Here is a 21,452-nt window from a genome sequence, read left to right on the forward strand (position 1 = left end):
AATTCAGTACATACGTAGTATTTTAGCTGCTGGCATATATGTATAGTGAAAGTTCCAAGGTGGAAAAGAACTGTATAATATGGAGTCATGAAGAATGAGCAAATGGCATGGTCTCCTAAGTATGAGAAAAGTCTATTTGTTGAAAATATAACAAGACAAAAGATCCCAAAATGAGCATTTAGCTGTAATTTATCCATATTCACCAAAATCAGAAATAGAAAGAAAAAGTGGTTTTCTCAAAATGAAAAAAGGAAATCTCAAAAAGAAATGGCAATTCATTTCATAAAACATATCAGATATTTTGTGGTGGTGGTGGTTTTAAGAAAGTACAGTTATGTTTTATAAGTCTTCCCAAACTACCCTTCTTCTTCCCTTGCTCTTTACACATAAAACAAATTCTGGAAAATATAACAGACTTTAAGAAATATGTACATATTGCATAAACCCAGATTTCCATTTACATATAGAAAAATTACAGAAACAGTGCTTCCAGAAAGAAAAAATACTAACAATATCTGTTAAACAATAGAAAAATATTTTGGTTTAATACAAAACACTCTTGGCATTCCAAAATACCTTTGTATCACTGTGCACTGTCTATAATATAATAGCAGACAATTGTTCGTTGTTTTAATGAAAAAGGTTTTATCTTATTTGCTTTTCTTAGATGGTACATTTCTGTAAGTATCTTAATCGAGAACTTAATTGAAGGCTCTAGAAAATATCACCAACAAAGGACATTTGAGTTTCTACCACGTGTAATGGTTGAAGCCTTGTAAGACCTGGTTTCTTCCTCAGGCTTTATGGTTCCTAAATTTAGTCACACTACACAAACAGGTGATCCCTACAAAGATCACCTGCTTCTCACAACCCAGGTCATTTACACAAAAAATACACTATGCCTTCAAAGGTGATTTTCTCGATCACAGAAACTATTTTTAGTGGCTGTCTGCCACTATCCAACTACCTATTGTGACATAACAACACTTTTCTATTATGTCTCTCTCTCCTTTTACTCATTTTTCATGTAAAGTTGACTTTCTTATATTTGAAGAAGAAAAATCCTGGAATCTGTGGTTTTATTTCTTTTCAAATACATTCCCTCCTCTTCATCTCTACTGCCAATGCCTCAGATCAGATCCCCATCATCTCTCACCTGGACTACTGCCTCCAGTCTTGTCTCCCTCAAAGCCATCCTCCACACAGCTGGCAAAGTGATCTATTTAAAACAAAAATTTGACCATGTCACTCTTCTTAAGATTCTTTAACAGTTCACCATCAAGCTAAAATCTTCTCAATGGCCTCCGAGGTCTTTTATGATTAGGTCTCTACCTACTTCTCCAGCTTTACCTCTCCCCACTCCATACCTCAAATTCTAAACATGAACACACACACACAGATGCGTCCTGCTTCTTTGTGCCTTTATTCACAGAGTCCTGGTTACCTGGACTGTGATCTCCTCCCACCCTTCCTTTGACTGCCTGCCTTCTACTCATTTTATAACATTCAGTTCCAGTGTATAACCTCCCCTAGGAAGCCTCACGTGCTCCCCCTCCCCGTACTCTCAAAAGCATTACACTTGCTATATTTGTACCCTTTATCTTTATAATATCCTCAATTGATTTTTATATCCCAAACTTTACAATGTATTCCTTGATATTAAAACTCTTTTTCTAGCAAGAGTTACATAGGATGTGTTCAATAACTTTTAACTGAATGAATGACCAAATTATACAAAACTGTAAGTGACGGGAAATAGTGAGATGTATTTTAATCTTAGAATAGCATTAACCAATGTTTTAAAAATGGCTTCATAACTGTCTACAGAAATTCCTGTAGTAGGTTGGATCTGTAATTTTCCTGATAGCTTTAGAGTTTACTTCACTTCTTCACATTCCTTCCTCCTAAGAGGAATGTCTCCTTAAAATTTCAGAGCTAATTAAATTTTGTCCCACATTAAGATTATGACAAATCTGAAGTTATGTCCAGATGTCCTGAAAAGTTAACGTGAATCGGATGTATTATTGCTCCTTGTTTACATGCAGTTACAAGGAATGGAAACAGCTGTACTAAAGTAACCAATTAGGATTACCAAACAAATAAAACACCCTATTCTATGAAACATCCTTCAAACTGATCACATGTACTAGGGTTTCCTTTATTCTAATAAGAAATCATCCACTCTAGCGGAATTTCCATTGGGCTACAAAATGCCAATCCTTTATTAAAATGAAAAGAACTGCTGAAAAGTATAGAGAATATTTGTAATATTTATCAGGTTCTATAGCGAGTACCACATGATCCACACTGACAAACGTTTCTTGCCAGTAATGGTGGTAACAAGATTAGAATGCTTTGTGATTATTACTCTATTATTCTGTTTAATTATTATCAAACAGTTCAAGTTCATTTTCTTCTTGTTGTATAGAAGTCCCCTTGCTTGAGATAAAGGGTAGAGGAACAAAATCAAGGTTAACAAGAACTTGTGTACTCTCCGTGACCAACTTAGAAATAATAATTAAGCCGATATTGAAGCCAACTCTTAAATCCTAGCGAGCCAAAACCAGCAAAAACCATACAATTATACCTTACTTTGTAAAACCCAATATATGAACACCTAAGGTTTACAAAATTAATAATTTTAGTGAACATCTACCATACACCATGCTGAGCTTCAGAATATCAAGATTATAAATCACTAATAACACCATTTGGACTTACTATAAAAGACTACTCTCCGTTCTTTCCCCCAAATCTGCCTCTCCCAAAGAATTCCCTGTCTCAGTCAACAGTAATTCCTTCTTTTCAGCTGCTCAGGCCAAAAGCCTTCAAGTTTGAGTACAAACTTCCAGCTATAACATGAATAAGTTCTGGGCATCTAACATATGATTATAGTTAATAATACTGTATTATATACTTGAAAGTTGCTAAGCCAGCAGACAGTAAATGTTCTCACCACAACATAAGAAATGATAATTACATGTGATGCAGGTACAGCTAATGCTATGGCGGTAATCACTATGCCATATGTAAGTGTATCAAATCAACACACTGTACACCTTAAGCTTACACAATGTTAAATGTCAATTATATCAATAAAGCTGGGGGAAGAGAACCTTGGAATCCCCATGGACTCCTTTTTGCTCTCACATACTACAACCAAACCATAAGGAAATCCTATTGGCGCTGCCTTCAAAAATATACCCAGAATCTATCCACTTCTCACCCCCTCCACTATTTCCTTGTTACCACCATCATCTCTCAGCTAGATTTCCCCACACTCCTGATTTCCATGCCTCTATCCTTATTCTCTCCTGTCTATTCTCAATACACCAGCCAGTGTTTAAAACGTAAGTCAGATTATGTGACTCCTCTGCTCCAAACTCTGTGATAGCTCCCTACCTTCGAGTGAAATGTGAAAGTCCTTACAAGAGCCTGCGAGGTCCCTTGCAACTTGTCTTGCCCAATTCATCTGCCTACACTCCTCCCTAGTTTACCTCGTTTCGCATACTGGCCTCCCTGCTATTACTCGAACAAGGCAGGCACACTCCTGCCTCCGGACGTTTGTCCTGGCTGTTTCTTCTGTCTAAAACATTCCTCCCCAGACATTCACATGACACTTAACTCAAATGTGACCCTCCTGGTACAGCATTCTCGGACTATTCTATTTTAAAATGCAGCTATTCCTGACAGCACTCCCACATACCCCCCTCCCCATGTCTCCTTCCCTATTTCTCTCCAGAGCTCCTCTTACTACAAACTATATACTTATTACATTCATATATATTATTTAACTGCCCCCAACTAGAGTATCAATTTTATGAGGACAAGGATTTTTGTATGTTTTGTCCACTGATAAATTCCAAGCACCCAGAACAGTGCATGTATGTAAGAGTCTCTCAAAACACACTTGTTGAATAAATGAATCACGGGTACTGTTATGCTCACATACTGTACCACTATGAGAGGACAGAACAGAAAACCAAACTCTGGATCAGAAAAGGTTTCAGAGAAGAGAAAGCACTTAAATTAGGTGAACAGGAACTGTGCACTCACAGTGCACAGGCTGTCAGTGTGCAAGGACAGGTCTATGACATGTGATTCATCTGAACTGAAGAGAAGCTCCATCAAGCTTGAAAGGTTTGTTAAAGGCATGAAGTTCAGTTTCTTCAAAACCACACTCTTTGAAAAATGGCAAAGAGCACAATTTGATGCAAACTTAATAAGATGTATAGAGGCCAAACAATACTGTACCTTTCTCAAATATACAAAATAACAAACACAGGATAAAAGTTATTTTTGAGGCCAAAGTACTAAAAGAACCATGACTTGGAAAACAATCCTTTTCACTCCCCACCCCGGTTCTTCCCATCTCTACTTTTATGATTTTTTTGGTCAAGTCAAAGATCTTATTTCCTTCCTTTCTTCTTTCTTCCCCCTCACTCTTTTGTTCTCATAGAACTAATAAGGGTCAATTTCCTGTACAATCCGTCTGCACAGGATATCCATTTAAACGCCATCCTATCCGCTAAGCATCAAACAAAAGGAAAAATGTTCCAAAGACAGAAAACATCCTAACATTTTCCTGAGGCCAAGAATGAACACGTATTAAATCATAAAGAACTAAATGCAGGAGAACAAGCTAAGGAATAGGGGGGGGGGGTGGGGGGGAGCCTATAGGAAGAGCAAGTAAATAACAGTGGTATCCAGCGGGTCGCAGTCTATGTCACTTTCCTCGTCAGCTTAAAAAAGACACATCTGGATGATTCAGATGTACTGAGCCTATACAAATGCAAGTGTGAAGGCTGGAAATAGTTTTGAAAAATGTGAAATCACTACTATATATTAGGTATGCATTATATTACATAACGGGTTAATTTTTCGTTAATCACGGTTTTTGAGGTAGATTATGGAGCTAAGATGAGAGAACGATATAGGACCCAGGGAGCAGAAATAGGGTTGTTAAGTAAAGGTTGATTTTATTACTTTTTTCTACTGACAGACTTGCAGAAGACAATAAAAATAAGGCAAAACATAGAAACGGCAGTTTTTAAAAAGTAAATTATCAGGATTAAACTAGTTAAAATCTAGAATAAAACTCAGACTCAAATTCAGAGAAAATTCCTAAATTTAATGTTTAATTTTATTAAAAAACACTTTTCACCAATCAGTCGTTCAATAACTTTTATCAGTTTAATTAGAAATTGTCAGATAGTGGGGCACCTGGGTGGCTCAGCTGGTTAAGCGTCCAACTTCGGCTCAGGTCATGATCTCACGGTTCATGCGTTCAAGCCCCATGTCTGGCTCTGTGCTGACAGCTGGGAGCTTGGAGCCTGCTTTGGATTCTGTGTTTCCCTCTCTCTCTGCCCCTCCCCTGCTCACACTCTGTCTCTCTCTCTCACTCAAAAATAAATAAAACGGTAAAAAAAAATTTTAAGAAACTTGTCAGATAGTAACTGGAGAAATAAATATACAAAATTTTCAGTTGAGGCATTTCTAAGCATTTTACAAACCCTTATCTTGCCAGAATTCTACTTTACCTGACTGCATATTCTCTGAGAAGCTAATACTTTTTTTTTTTTTTTTTTTTTTTTTGGAAAGAGCATGCGAGTGGGGGAGAGGGACAGAGGGGGAGAGGGAGAGAGACAGACAGACAGAGAGAATGAGAATCTTAAGGGATCCTGAGCCGAAATCAAGAGTTAGATGATCAACAAACTGAGACACCCAGGTGCCCCCAAAGCTAATACTTTTTAATACTGTTTATGTAAGGTGGTTGGAAAAATCATTCAACAGTTCTCAAGGTAACTTAAGTACTTCATCTCAAGCCATATGTATCTTAACACCACAAAATACTACATATCACTCATTTATTCTTTCCTTCAGTAAGTACTTACTGAGATCCTACTATGAAATACCAGAAAAAAAGCAAATCGTTCCTAAATGGATGATGAAGTATAAACCTGCAGAGAAAAGTTTCCTTGGAGAAAACCTGTTTACAATAAACCACCACATACGCTTTTAAAAGAGGGAAACGCCCTAAGGAGACTCATCTTTTGCATCACTTAAATTAACTTCACTGGTCGAAACTGACGACAGTAACAGGAGTAGAGAAAATTTTTTGAAATCTCCATTCATGTTTGATTATTGTGAGTATCAACCCTCCCCCAAACTATCACCTTTGAACCATACCTGTCACGTTGGGTAGAGCAGTTTCTGAGGCCTCACTACTGCACAGGCAGCAAAGCGATGTGTCCTGATCTCTGCCATAACTATTGGGTGGAAGCAGGACTGTTCCAAGGACCATTCCTCTGCCCAGAAGCACAGAAGTTAAACTGTTCTATGTAGAGGAAGTCTTAGAATTCCACTCCCTGACAAGCAATACCACATGCATGTGACATTTACTCATATACTCAGTGGCCAGAGGAAACCAATAGAAGGGTAAGCATTTACAAGTCCCAAAGTGGGCGGAGAGTAACCCAAAGGAAAGTGTCTAGTAATCAGCAAAGACTGAGTCAGATCGAAGTTACTTCAGAAGAACCTTTGGAAATGTTTTGAAAAATAAGTAAAAACCAACATACACATGAGTAACAAATACAAAAATATGTAGGGATTAGTATATATAGATGGGATTTCTTTCCTAAATGGATGATGAAGTAAGCCTGTAGAGAAAAGTTTCCTCGGGAGAAACCTGTTTACAATAAAACACCACATACACTTTTAAAAGAGGAAACGCCCTAAGGAGACTCATCTTTTGCATCACTTAAATTAGCTCAAGTAACCACAAATCCAAAGTGAAAGAAATAGTTACAATCTGATTCATGAACAAAGAAACCAGGAAATGACTGCCTTCACTAACATTTCGGCTCTACAGCTTAATACGGTTAAAAATACAGCATGAAAAAAATATATGGCATGACTGCAACACGGATGGACCTAGAGGGTATTGTGGTAAGTGAAAATAGACTGAGAAAGACAAATACCATGATTTTATTTATATGTGGAATCTAAAAAACAAATGAGTACACAAAAAGCAGAAACAGACCCATAAATACAGAGAACCAATGGTTGTCAGGGAGAAGGGGGTGGGCAGATGGGCATTTGGATGAAGGGGAGTAGGAGACACAGGCTTCCAGTGGTGGAAGAAATAAGTCATGGGGGTGGAAGACACAGCATAAGGAGAGAACACTCAATGGTATTGTGACAGCACTGTGTCAGCTGGTGACTACATTTAATGGTGAGCACAGTCAAATCACTATGTCTGTACACCTGAAACTAATACAACATTGTGCTAAGTATACTTCAATTTAAAAATAACATTTTAGGGTACCTGGGGGGCTCAGTTTAAGCGTCTGACTTCGGCTCAGGTCATGATCTCACTGTTTGTGAGTTCGAGCCCCATACTGGGCTCTGTGCTGACAGCTCAGAGCCTGGAGCCTGCTTCAGATTCTGTGTGTCCCTCTCTCTCTGCCCCTTCCCAACTAGCGCTCTGTCTCTCAAAAAATAAAATAAAAACGTTGAAAATAAAAAAATAAAAATAACATTAAAAAAATAAAAAACTGACACGATAATGTTGAAAACTTCTGAGTGTTAACACTTATAAGTTTTTTTTTTCCTTAATTGTTTTAAATGTTTACTTTTGAGAGTGAGCAGGGGAGGGTCAGAGAGAGAGGGAGACACAGAATATGAAGCAGGCTCCAAGCTGTCAGCACAGAGCCTGATGCAGGGCTGGAACTCACAAACGACCTGAGCTGAGGTCAGACGCTCAACCGACTGAGCCACCCAGGCCCCCCCAAACTTTTAAAAGTTGTAAAAGTAAAAAGCTAGTCTTTATTAATATAAGGAACAAAGTTAAGTAAAATGTAAAAATCTGAAAATAAGAGTAACTTGTTGAGAATTAAGCTAGGAAAATCTGCAAATAATACACTAAATCATTTAGTGGTGTCATCTACAAAAATAACACAAGAATTTTTGTAACTATACAGTTAAGAACACTCATTGATCAACATTTACTAAGTACCTACTATGTACCAGCCACTGTGCTAGGTTTCAGGTCAACAAAAGAAACAGGGTAAAACTGTAAGATACCAGGACTGAAATAGCCTTCCATGAAGTTGAAACAAATTATAATGTCACCTCAGAGAAAGAATGTCTCTGACATAGGTAATTATTAATAGCTTAAAAAAACAAAGCTTATACTTTCAATAAAATGACCCTTTATAAAACCAGTATTGTTAACATCACAGAAAAAGCAAGAGTTAAATGACTAATGGTTACCTCAATTAATGACTCAGTGTTCAAACACCAGGTTGAATTTCTCCTTCCCTAGATTATAAAAAATATAAGAGAAAGGAGCTCCATAATCCATATTCTAAACATATCTATATTCCATACCACGTAATTTACTATTCAGTTAGTAAATGTGCTCTTCAATTTACCAATAATTAATAGTTACAACTTAGGAAACTAGAAAAATTAAGAAACTACAAAAGCATAATGTAAAGAAAACGAATATTTTTGTGCTGCTATGCTGCTTCCATCTAACCCATGTAATAGCTTTTAAACGTTTTAAAGAATAAAATGAAGACTGCATACAAAACTAATCACCAAAAAATGATACATGAAAGCCTAAGAAAATTAAACTCAACAAAAGTATTAGTAAGACACTTTTTTTTTTTTAATTTTAATGTGTTTTTATTTTTGAGGGAGAGAGGGAGGGAGGGAAGGGCAGAGAGAGAGAGAGAGAGAGAGAGAGAGAGAGAGAACATGAGCAGGGGAGGGGTAGAGAGAGAGGGGGACCCAAAATCTGAAGCAGGCTCCTGGCTCTGAGCTATCAGCACAGAGTCCGATATGGGGCTCAAACTCACAAACTGTGAGATCATGACCTGAGCCAAAGTCGGATGCTTAACCAACTGAGTCACCCAGGCACCCCAAGACATGTTCTCATTTTAAAAATTCTTTTTCAGTTTATAACAGTGATATAGCTCATTATAGGAGATTTGAGAACTATATATAAATAGAAAGGCAACAGCACATCACCCACTTCTACATCCTCATTTGTTGAATTATTAAAGTAACATTGATACCTTTGCATTTGGCTCTTTTAATCTGCATAGTGTTTCATTCATTCAGCCAATATTTACTGAGTGCCTACTAAGTGCAAAGCACTTTACTAGACAGGAAATATCTATTAGATGCTAAGCAAGAAATAAAGTCCATGAGAGATGAAGATAACAGGCTGGGAGGGGAGGAATTTCACTACTTTAAAGAAGGTGACATTTAAGTAAATGCCAAAAGCAAAAGAAGAATCTAAGCAGAGAGAATATAGCAAGTGCAAAAACCTAAAAGTAGGAAAGAACCTATAGGAAATGAAAAGTGTGGCCTGTAACTGAGAAAGTCAGAAAAGAAGCATGAAAAGAAGTTAGTAGGGTAGACTGGCTGGATGACCAGATCAAGCCCATAAGGGTTTAGGATTCTTTTCCAAATACAATGGTAATTCACTGAATAGTTTTATGCCAGGAGGTCGTATGTTCTGACTTCCATTTTGTAAAAGACAAACACTCTGGCTACCGGGCGGGGAAAAAAATGGATTAGATAAGAAATAACATCAGAAATAGGTAAATATGCAACAGTTCGAGAATGGACTCACACTGGCTTGGAAAAGAACGGTGTCATGAAGACAAAAGTGGAAGAATTTAAAGATCCAGTTTACAGATGGAACTGACAGGGCTCACAGATCACTTAGATACGAGGTAAGATGAGGGTGAAAATAAAGAAAAGCTGCCAAGTTGCAGGCTTGAATAAGTGGGCAGATGGCTATGTAATTTACTCGAAACCAAGAGCGCTGTAAATCAAAAGTTCCACTGTAGACAAGTAAATGTGAGGGATATAACTAAGCACCTTGATCTACAAATCCGAGGCTCAGAGAAGATCTTGGGTGTCAGACATCAGCATATAGATGGTGTCTAAAACCATGAATCTGGATGAGATCACTTAGGGAATCAAGAGTTAGGTGAAAGTACAGGATCATGCTTAGAGGGGGAACGATGACTTCAATACTGCAGATTTCTCATTTGAAACATGGAGGCTACAAAGAAGGGAAAAAACATGATCTTAAGTGCTTAGAGAAAAAACTGTCAACCCAAAATTCTCTGTCCACAGAAAACATCCTTCAGAAATGAAAGTGAAATAAAGACATCCTCAGCTAAAGGGAATAACTTGTTGTCAGTAGATAACGCTCTCAAAAAATTCCATTCAGACATAATGGAAATAATACCAAAAGGAAATTTTCGAATATTAGGAATAAAAAAAAGAGAAATAAAAATGGTAAATAGAACACTCTTCTGCTCTTGAATTCTTAATATTTGACAGTTGGAAGCAAACAGTGTAATGCAATCTGTAGGGACTTGTCAATGCACGTGGATATATGACAACTACAACACAGGGAAAAGAAAACTCTTATGATGGTAAGGTTTCATATTTCACGTGAGGTGGCCAAATACTGAATCTAAGGAGAATGTGAAAAGTTTGGTATGTATATTGAAATCCATAGAGCAACCACTGGAAAACCTATACAAAGAGATACAACCAAAAACAACAGATAAGCGAAACATGTTAATAATCCAAGAGAAAGCAGGAAAGGGGAAACAGAAGAACAGAAAAAAATTAAATGGTAGACCTAAATAAATCCAAACAAATCAGTGATTAGCATTAAATAAAAATGGTCTAAATACAATTAGAAGGCAGTTTGTCAAAATAGATAATGTCTGATCCAACTACAGGCTATCTAAAAGAAACCCACTTCAACTGTAACCACAGAAGTAGGTTAAAAATGAAAGGATGAAAACATATGTTTACACAAAAACCTGTAAATGACCATTTATAGCAATATTCATAATAGCCAAAAGTGAAAACTTTAACTGAAATGTCCATCAATTAATTAATGTATAAATAAAAATTGTTCAGCAATAAGAAAGAAGCACTAATACACAAATGAACCTTAAAAACATGCCAAGAGAAGGAAGTCAGTCAAAATGAATACATGTTGTGTGATTCCATTTAGATGAAACATCTAGAATTGGTAAATCCATACAGAAAGAAAGCAGATTAGTGGTAGCCTAGGGTCAGGATGTGGGGAGGAATATGGAATGACTGCTATTGGCTATGGGGTTTCTTTTTGAGGTGATGAAAATATTCTAAGATTAGGTTGTACTGATGATTGAAAAACTCTGAATATACTCAAACCACTGAATCATATACTTCAAATGGGTGAATTTTATATGTGGATTTATATCTCTATAAAAGCATTAAAAACATTACGCTATGTGAAAAAGGCCAGATTTAAAGTCTACATATTGCATGATTCCATTCATATGAAATACCCAAAAGAGCACATACACAGAGACAGAAAGCAATTTAGTGGTTACCTGGGACTCGCGTAGGAATGCTGACTGACTATAAAACAGTACAAGGAACCTTTTGGGTGATGAAAATGCTCTAAAACTGGATTGTGGTGCATGTTACACAACGATGTACATTTTTAAAAATCACTGAATTGTACATCTTTTAAAACTCAAATAAAAGCTCAATAAAGCTGTTTTTCTTAAAGCACAAAGGTTAATAAACAAAAAGCAAAATCAGACTTTTGTCTGAAAGATACTGTTAAGAGAATCAAAAGATAAGTCATAAACAGGAGAAAACATCTACAAATTACATTTTTTTTAAGTTTATTTATTTTGAGAGAAAGTACACGCATGCACCTACATGTGTACAAGTAGGGGAGAGGTGGAGAGAGAGAGAGGGAGAAAGAGAACCCCAAGCAGGCACCACGCTGTTGGGGCAGAGCCTAATGTGGGGGTTGAACTCACAAACTGAGATCATGACCTGAACCACAATCAAGAGTCAGACACTTAACCGATTGAGCCACCGAGGTGCCCCTGCAAATTATATTTCTAACAAAGGATACACAGCCAGAATACATCAAGAACTTTCAAACTTACAAGTATGAAAACAAATCACTCAATTAAAAAAATGGATAAAAACTCTCTTCACCAAAGATAATACAGGAATAACAAATAAGATGTTCAACATCAGCAACCATTAAAGAAATGCAAATTAAAACCACAATAAGATACCACTAAACATGTACTAGGAGTGAGTAACCTAAAAATACTAAGAATATCAAATACTAACTATGGATGCAAACCAGCTGGAACTCTCATAAATTGCTGAGTAGAATGCAAAATGGTACAGCCATTCTAGAAAGCAATTTGGCAAAATCTTGTAAAACATCACTTATCATATGATCCAGCAATACCACTCCTAAGGATTTGTCCTGGAGGAACGAAAACTTATATTCATATCTACACCTGTTATGTGAATGTTTATGGCAGCTCTATTCCTAACTTCCCCAAACTGGAAATTAATCTAAACATCCTTCAGTGGATGGGTGGATAAACAAACTCCAGCACATCCATACAAGGGAATACTACTCAGCAAATAAAAAAGGAATGAACTACTGCAAAGGGAGAGGAAGCGTCTCAAGCAGACACCACGCCCAGTGCAGAGCCTGACGAGATGCAGGGCTCAATCTCACAACCATGAGATCATGACCTGAGCTGAAATCAAGGGCTGGGCACTTCACCAACTGAGCCACTGACGCACTCCCGGAGCTGTCGTTTTTATAACGGCATGTATTTCTCGGAGTGGAGAGCCATACCTATCCCCAAACAGACCACTATCCCTTTTTCCTATCAGCATGAAACAGCATCACAGAGTCCTACACACAGAAGTATTTGAAAGGGGTCTTTCAACGACTATTTCGGGATCTAATGGTAGACCTTTAAACATGTTCAATTCCATTATTATTGAGCTGAAGAAACAAAGCTAGTGTCAGAACCAGATGATCTCTAGGATGGCAGCTGCCCCAGCCCTGCCTGTTATTATTAACCCTTGCCCCTCAACCTCCCAACACAGCAGCAGACTAGAATTCTAAGACAGGAGAACACCACTCCCACACTGTCCTACTTTACTCCTACATTCACCTCTTGACCTTTCCTTTTGTGAACTCAAGGCTTTAGAAACAAAAAGGTGGCCTCTCATTACAAAAATCAATCCCTAATATTGAGGGTTTTTTAGTGTTTTTTTTAATCCAAGAGCTCAGGCTCTATATTAAGTAGCGCTGGGCTCTGCCATTCAAAAAGTGAGGTGTCACTGGTTATTTAAATATTTGAGAGTACAATTTCCATTTGTACAACAGGGGGAAAATGGTAAGTACTTTTATGGAGTTCTCACACGAGATTAAATTCATGTAGAGTGCTTGGGGGAGAATCTGACACCATAACTGAACACTAGTTCTTTCTGTAGTCTAAAAGGGGCACCTTCCTGCTTGGAAAATAAATCTATTAAAAGGTAAGAAAAATTTGTTGGGCTCGAGTTAAAAGATCTGTAGGGCTAACAAGATGTAAAAGGTACAGAAATAAAAGTAAGCAACTGAAGGGTCTCTAAACTTTTCCAAGAGTAACTCTCTTTAGGTCAGTTAGTAATAGTAGGTATAGATTATCTTCTTGGCTCCCATATAGCTCACATTTGAATACATCACAAAAAGTCACAAAAATCAAAATGGTGTTTTAATCAGGACTATGCTCAAGCTCTTCCTTTGTCTATTCAAATCCTGTATTATCTTTCAAAATGTAGTTCAAGTTCCTAGATTCTCCCTGGACCCAACCTCTGACCATTTCTAATTAAGTAATCTCTTCCTTTGCCTAAAACAGCAACTGTCATACTATAATGGGACATCTTCTATAGTGTAGTTACTATAATTTATTCATTCCTTTTTTGTGTGTCTTTTTTCCTCCAATAAGATTAAGTTTTTACAGGTACAGAACCATTATGTTTCTCTCTCCAATGAAACCCAGCAAATAAATAATGATTGGTAAAAAGGATTAACACTAAAGCCTCGCATTCACAAAAGGAAAGGTAAAGGGGTGAATACCAAGAGTAAAGTAGTACAACGTGGAACTGGAGTTCTGCTGTCTTAGATTTCTAGTCAGCTGCTATGTTGGGAGGCTGAGGGGAAAGGATTAGTAACAGGGTGATTAATAACAAGGCTTAATAACTCAAAATTCAGTGTGAGACTTGTCACAAAAATAAAACCTATTATAACAGCATCTTTTCCCTTTCTCTACACCAGTGTTCCTCAAATTTTTTTTTTTCATTATCACCACTCCAAGGATTAAAATTAAACTTAAATTAACTAGTTTAATTTAATTCAATTCAATTTCTCCCTAACAAGAGAAATTAAAAACTGAAAGGATAAGATTTTGTAGGGTAGCATTGAGCTTTGGAGGATTACAAACCAATGTAAATACCTAAGTTATTATCACCCCTGCTGAGAACGCATGCTCTACACCTAGACAAATCTTCCAAACACTTGGAAGGTCCCAAGAGGATTCATTTGTTCCTGTTAGAGTAGGGGCTTGTTCTAATTACAAAATCATAGATGTCAACAGACTTGGATTCAAAATTTTCTACTACAGAGAAAGGAAGAGCACAGTTTCTAAGCAGCGGGACACACACACACACACACACACACACACACACACACACACACTCTAAACAAAGAGAAGAAAAAGGATTGAATACTGTGTTTTACAAGACCAATTAAGACATGGGGGAACCTGGGTAGGCTAATAACTAATACATCTTCAAAAAAACACTCCTTAAATATGTGTTCAACATTTATTCAGCAAGAGGCCTGAAGTTAGCCCTGAGGGAGAAGGGAAAGCAGAAAGGAAGAAGTGGTCCTGAATAATTCAAGTCCTGACTCCACAAAAGGCCCTGCAGCGAATCAGAATTACCCACCTCAGCAGGCACTTTCCCATGCCCTTTGGTGGTCTCAGGCTCTAGCCCAGACATCTTATAAAAATATTCCCCAACACCACAGATAATACTCTTTATAAGAGGCTTTTTAGAAAATTTCTTCACCCTGTTACATTTCCAGTGAACCTTTAGAAAGTGACACTGGAGAGGAGCCTGGCTGGCCCATTCCTTAATCCAGTTCAGTGATTTTGCTGCATGAGAAACTTGGCCTGATTACAAGAGAAGAGAAGCCTGGAAATGTATGTGTGTCTTAGTCGGGTAACATGAGATATTTGTGGGCCCAACGACAGACAACCTGGACATCCAGACAAAAGAATTCAGACTGTATTGGGATACAATAGGTAATCATTCTACATTTGTGAGAAGTAGTAACACATTGATTGTGGTATTTAAAGAAGACTGGTCTCCAATGCTCCTGATGGACCTCCCTGCAGTTAAAGAGAATAACTAAAAGTCTGATAAGCAGGGATGATAAGGGCATGGTCATGGAATGGACAATGACGATTCAAGAGATCCTTTTTTTAAAGATTTTATTTTTAAGTAACCTGTACACCCGACATGGGGCTTGAACTCATAACCCCTGAGATCATAAGCTGCATGCTCTACCAACTGGAGCCAGCCAGGTTGCCCAAGAAATCTTTTTTAATTTTTTTTAATGTTTATTTTGAGAGAGAGAGACAGAGAGCGAGCGAGTGAGCACAGGGGAGGGGCAGAGATAGGGAGAAAGAGAGAATCCCAAGCAGGCTCTGCACATTCAGCACAGAGCCCAACACAGGGTTTGAGCTCACAAACCATGAGATGATGACCTGAGCCAAAATCAAGAGTCAGACACTTAACCGACTGAGCCACCCAGGCACCCCAAGAAATCTTTTAAAGAAAAAAGTTGATAATTATCTAGGAACCAAGTAGATATAGGAAAGGAAACTAGTAAGTCTCTCTTTAGTTTGGGGTAAAATGAATATAAAGTAGTAACATCCAGATTTCAAAGACAGAGTTATAAGACTAGAATATCAATGAGGTATACTCACTAAAGACATTACTTTAGGAGTTATCAAACTGGTTCAATCTTTTATACAAAGAACAAAGTTCTGAGTACTCCATCAAGACATTTTTTTATCAACTGAAAAAAGTAGCAATAATTACAGGGTTTTGTATTCAGTTTCCTAAATACTCTCTAATCCAAAATCACTTCTTTCTGGATGGTACCAGATAACAGAAACTTCTATCCTCATTCCTCTTTCCTTCTTCCATGCATCCTCCCTAGGTGAAATCACTCACATCTACCACTTTTAAGTATAAACTCTAGGCTACTGGCGCCTGTATTAGTTTCCTGTGGTTGCTATTAACAAACTGTGACAAATTGGATGACTTAAAACACCAGATATGCACTCTGGAGGCCAGAAGTCAGAAATTGGTATCACCGGGACAAAATCAAGGTGGTGACAAGGCCTCGGCTCTCTTCAGAGCTCTAAGGGAGGACCCATCCCTCGCCTCTTCTAGTCTCTGGTTGCTACCAGCGCTCTGGGCTTGTGGACACATCACTGCAGTCTTCGAGACCAGCATCTTCAGCTCTCTCTTCACATCATCTTCTCCTGTGTGTGTGAAACCTCCCCATCTCCCTTTTATAAGGAAACATGTGATTCTACTTAGGGCTCACTGAGATACTCCAAAATAATCTCCCCATCCATCTATAAAGATATCTCCCTTGCCTGCTTTTCTGCCATGAAACATTTACACTTTCCAGGGATTAGGGCATCCGTATCTTTTGAAGGGGCACTTTTCAGCCTACCACAAGCTCCCAAATCCCACCAACCCCTAACCACTCTCCTGATCAGTTGATATATAGCCTATAGCCTATGATAAATACATGAGACAGCCTATAGCCTATCGTATATACACTTCGACACCCTGAGAGCACTGAAAACCCGCTGTTTCTACTTCTGCTTTCATTTATTTTTCAGTTTAGTGTTCACATGCATGCATATGTGTACTCTTATAGCTGTTTATGGCATACCCATTCACCCAGGCATCCAACCCAGAAACCTCATCAGCACTCTAGAAACCTCTTCCTTCCCTGATTCCCTCTATCACTATTATTCTACAGATTCCACCTCCCAAATCTCTCTCAAATCCATGTATTCCACTCCATTATCACTGTCTTACTTTACACCCTCTTTATCTCCTTTCCTAAGCTGCTACAATATTCATCTATCTGATCTTCCCGACTTGAGTTTCTCTCTGCTCCAGTCTAATTCCCACACTGCCTCTAAATTGGTATTTTGAAGGGGCAAGACCACCTCAAGTTATGTTCCTACTTAAAACTTCTAAGGGTCTGGGCTCTCTACTGCACAGTTAAATTCCAAATTCCTCAGCATGGTATGAGAAAGATCTGCCATGGTATGGCACTTGTCAGCCTCTCTAGCCTCTCTTCTCCCATCTTCCCTGTATCTTATGCTTCATCTATACCTCTCCCAGTAGTTCTCTGAACATTTCACTTTGTCCAATCTTTGTACATGCTAACTCTCTCCTACAATATTCTTCCCTTCGAGGTACCTAGTGAACTCATTTAACACAATTCATACCTCTTCTGTTCAATGTTCTCAAAAGTACTCTCTCTCACCTAAAATAAAGTTTATAACTCTACACTAAGTCATAATCACACAGATTTTTGTTATTAGTAGTTATTTGTGAGGGAGAAATACTGCATAATACAGAAACATACAAAGTACTATTATTTATAATGTGTGACTCCAGCCTCACCCCACTTAAGGGCAGGGATTATGTCTTATTCATATCTATTTGCCTAGAACATGTATTCAATAAATATTTGTCGACACATCATTTTTTCTTAATTATAGAAACAATACTTGCTCATTTTCTAGACTAAAAGACACAGTACTGAAGACAATTAAAAGCAGTTATGATCCCATCATCCAGAAATAATTACTGACCTATTTTTCAAACATTTTTATCCAGTCTTTTTATCTTGTTCTTAAAGATGTTCTCTAATACTGGAGTGCCTGAGTGGCTCAGTTGGTTAAGCATCTGGCTCTTGATTTTGGCTCAGGTCATGATCTCACAGTTTGTGAGTTGGAGCCCCACATCAGGCTCCTCACTGACAGCATGGGATTCTACCAGCAACACCCCCTGCTCACTGCCCCTGATCTGCTCCTCCCTCACATGTGCTCTATCTCCCTCAAAATAAATAAACTTTTTTTAAAAAATCTTTAAAAAAAAAAAAAAAAAAAAAAGATATTCTCTCATACATACTTTTACAGCAATTTTTAGCCTTGAGGCCAATATTAAAATATAACCTACCAATTCCTATAATTTAAGATTTGGAATTTGGCAACAGAAGGAATTTAGTCCTTGGATTTGTTTGGGAAATGTGCAAATTTGATTTATTTCATTTAGATTTCTGTTCTAGATATTCAGATCTCTAAGATCCAAGATCAGCAGAAGTGATACGTTTTTAAGAAATTTCAAAGCAAAATTCATCCCTAGGTAATTAGTTTTTATACATTTATAAAACAATTTTAATTTTCAAGGATGAACAAAATTTAAAACACACATTGTGATCCATTCCTCAAGTATTTTACCCATTTTATGGCCAAAATACCCAAGTGCCCAAAAATATAAACTGTCCCCACAGGTTGCCAAAATTAAATTGCAGAGTTTTCTAAGTGTTTCAGAAATTTATTCTAATGAGCTTATAATTTTATTTTTAAATGGCATGCTAAATCATGTGCTGGTCTTTATAAAACAGAAATTGAAATCTCCCCACTCCCTCTCAGAGCTTCATTTCCTCACAAAGTTGAATCAGAAGTTTGGCTTTCAACTCCACCCTCAAGGAAATGGAAGGCATGTTATAATTTATTATATTCAGAGACATGAGTGAGACACATTTTTCCCATGTCTTTTGCATTTTCCTCCTGTTTCTTATTAGAAGGTATGGTCTTTTCACGCAGCTAGAGGTAAGATCTATAATTTGATCCTAGATAATTGTATTTCTTCAATGAGGTCTGAAGCCCAAACTCTTGCTAACAGAAAGTGTTATCCTGCCTTGCTTAGTTCCATGTGCAGGTGTCATTCTTGAAAGAGGATCTTGTATGAAGGGAGTGAGATGAACGGGGGACTCAGGAATTCTTGTGTTCTAAGAGCACCTCATTAATATCATCTCTCTAAAAGCACCCTCTTCTCAGGGCGCCTGGGTGGCTCAGTCGGTTGGGCGTCCGACTTCAGCTCAGGTCATGATCTCACAGTCTGTGAGTTCGAGCCCCGCATCGGGCTCTGTGCTGACAGCTGGAGCCTGCTTCAGATTCTGTGTCTCCCTCTCTGCCCCTGTCTCATGCTGTCTCAAAAATAAATAAAAACATTAAAAAAATTTTTTTTAAAAAGCACCCACTTCTCATTATTTATTACATGATAATAATAACCCTCTTTTTGAAGGTATAAGTTGTCCTTTCTTTAAAATTTATTTATTTACTTTGAGAGAGAAAAAAAGAGAGCACAAGCTAGGGAGGGGTAGAGAGAGAATCCCAAGAAGGCTCCACACTGTCAGTACAGAGCCCAGTGTGGGGCTCAATCCTATATACTGTGAGATCATGACCCAAGCTGAAACCAGGAGTCCGACGCTTAACTGACAAAGCCACCCAGGCATCCCTGAATGTATAGCTGTCTTGAGAGAACATTAAGATACATGCATTTGGGAAAGAGTCACCTGGCCATTGTCAGATCAGACTCTTTAAACAGATAGCTGTTTGCATTCAACAATATGATCACTAATTTTGTCTGTATTAATCCCTGTATCTTGTACATAGTAGGCACTCAATTATTTTTAAATTCATGTGCACAAATCTCTACCAACATGCAGTTTCCAGGCAAACTAAAAATGACTCAAAGTTGGGGTGCCTGGGTGGCTCAGTCAGTTAAGGGTCTGATTTCAGCTTAGGTCATGATCTCACGGCTAGTGAGTTCAAGCCCCACATCAGACTCTGTGCTGACAGCTCGGAGCCTGGAGCCTGCTTTGGATTCTGTCTCCCTCTCTCTCTGCCCCTCCCCTGCTTGCTCTCTCTTTCTCTCTCTCAAAAATAAATAAAACATTAAAAAAATTTTTTTGTAAATAAATAAATAAATAAATAAGACTCAAAACAATTCTAGCCCTCTCTACAGGACTATAATGAAGTTACCATTTATGGAGCACATATGTACTAGGCACTTTACAGACTTTGATGTATTATAATTTGTAATATGATTTCCTACAGCTCTGGAAGACAGGCATTACCGTCACCAACAAATGCTCAGAAATGTCAGGTAACTTACCCAAGTTCCAGAGCTGGTGAAGCCAGTTATACAAACCTCTAGCTCTCATCTAACTTCAAAGCCCATGCTCCTTTCACAATTTCAGGATGCCTCACTCATTCCATAGAAAGTGATACAAAAACTGGTCCTTCTAACCTTCTGGAAGAGAATTTCAAAACAGATGCCCCAAGTGAAATGACTTTGATTCTTCTGTCCATATATAAAATGACATTTAAGGGTCAAACCTGAGAGACTAATTAGAATGCAATATACATGTGCTTACCAACCTAGTCCATTCCATCACAGAAAACTCGAAATTTCTACCATTTATTCCCAGCAGAATAATCACAGATTTTTCCAGAATTAATGCACAATAACTCAGGGAGGAGTTCTAAATATTTGTATAGATCATGCCAGAATCTAGAAGGCATGCAAAAATACAACCTCTGCTCTGACTGGGCAATTTTCATCTCTTCTTTGAACAATTTTATTTAGACCAAAATGGAATGGATGGTGTCTTTTCTTTTGCTATGTCCTCAAAGAAAGGAAGAGCTGAACAAAAAGTCTTCCCTTAATATATGGCTCATCTCACAAACATCACACACAAAAAGTAATGTACATATGGGTATTCATTAGGAAATGATTCTTACAGATCTTAAAGTTCTCTAACCTGACCATTTAGAACACCTGTCACTGCGCTGTAGCTAATTCAGCGACAATCCTTTCATGTAATGATTAAAAAAAAAAAAATCAAAAGAGCTGTTTTTCCTGTTTCACATCCATGGAGTTAGTTTTCTAATATCAATGAGGAGGCATTTCTATGTGCAGACACCACATACACTCCCTATGCTTGGGTCCTGGCTGTAAGCTATTTCCTCCTGAACTCAGGTATTTCTAATTGCCTTAAATGAGGGAAATAAAACTTTACTCATTATTCTTATTTTGGCAGCTATTAGCTGTCCAAAGCAATAGAATCCTCCCTACGGGATGAGTGTTAAGAGGTAAAAAGATAAAGTCATAGTTCAAATTACAAAATTATTTTGGCTTAGTGCTCATATTAATATATATTTTTTGTTCAAATAATCTATAAAATACATGCTCAGGATTTAACTTCTGTGATTTCATTGCAAAACTCTATATCCCCAGCTTAAAACAAGACTATCACCAAAATTACAAAAGTACTGAAAAATTTTAACCAAATATCTTTGTTGATAAAGCTCTCTATTAAAGTGTTTTTTTTTTTTGGACATCTGTCAGTATCAAACTGTGAATCC

At 37.6% G+C, this 21,452-nt stretch overlaps 1 protein-coding gene across 6 annotated transcripts in view; it reads right to left on the minus strand.

Moving 5' to 3' along the window:
• Positions 1 to 21,452, minus strand: part of ABL2 (ABL proto-oncogene 2, non-receptor tyrosine kinase) — a 105,180-nt gene that overhangs the window by 21,180 nt on the left and 62,548 nt on the right. For 2 of the 6 annotated variants that reach the window (XM_049634042.1, XM_049634041.1), the window contains exons 1-2: positions 6,190 to 6,964; positions 1,157 to 1,219 (exon numbers count right to left, since the gene is read on the minus strand). In XM_049634042.1, the coding sequence (XP_049489999.1) occupies positions 1,157 to 1,219; positions 6,190 to 6,304 (178 nt within the window). In that variant the 5' untranslated portion in view covers positions 6,305 to 6,964. Of the gene's footprint in view, positions 1 to 1,156; positions 1,220 to 6,189; positions 6,965 to 21,452 lie in introns of those variants that run through there. The other 4 variants (XM_049634038.1, XM_049634036.1, XM_049634039.1 and 1 more) reach the window with 2 other exon arrangements.

The sequence above is a fragment of the Panthera uncia genome, chromosome F1 (assembly GCF_023721935.1).
Source record: "Panthera uncia isolate 11264 chromosome F1, Puncia_PCG_1.0, whole genome shotgun sequence".
Taxonomy (NCBI): Eukaryota; Metazoa; Chordata; class Mammalia; order Carnivora; family Felidae; genus Panthera; species Panthera uncia.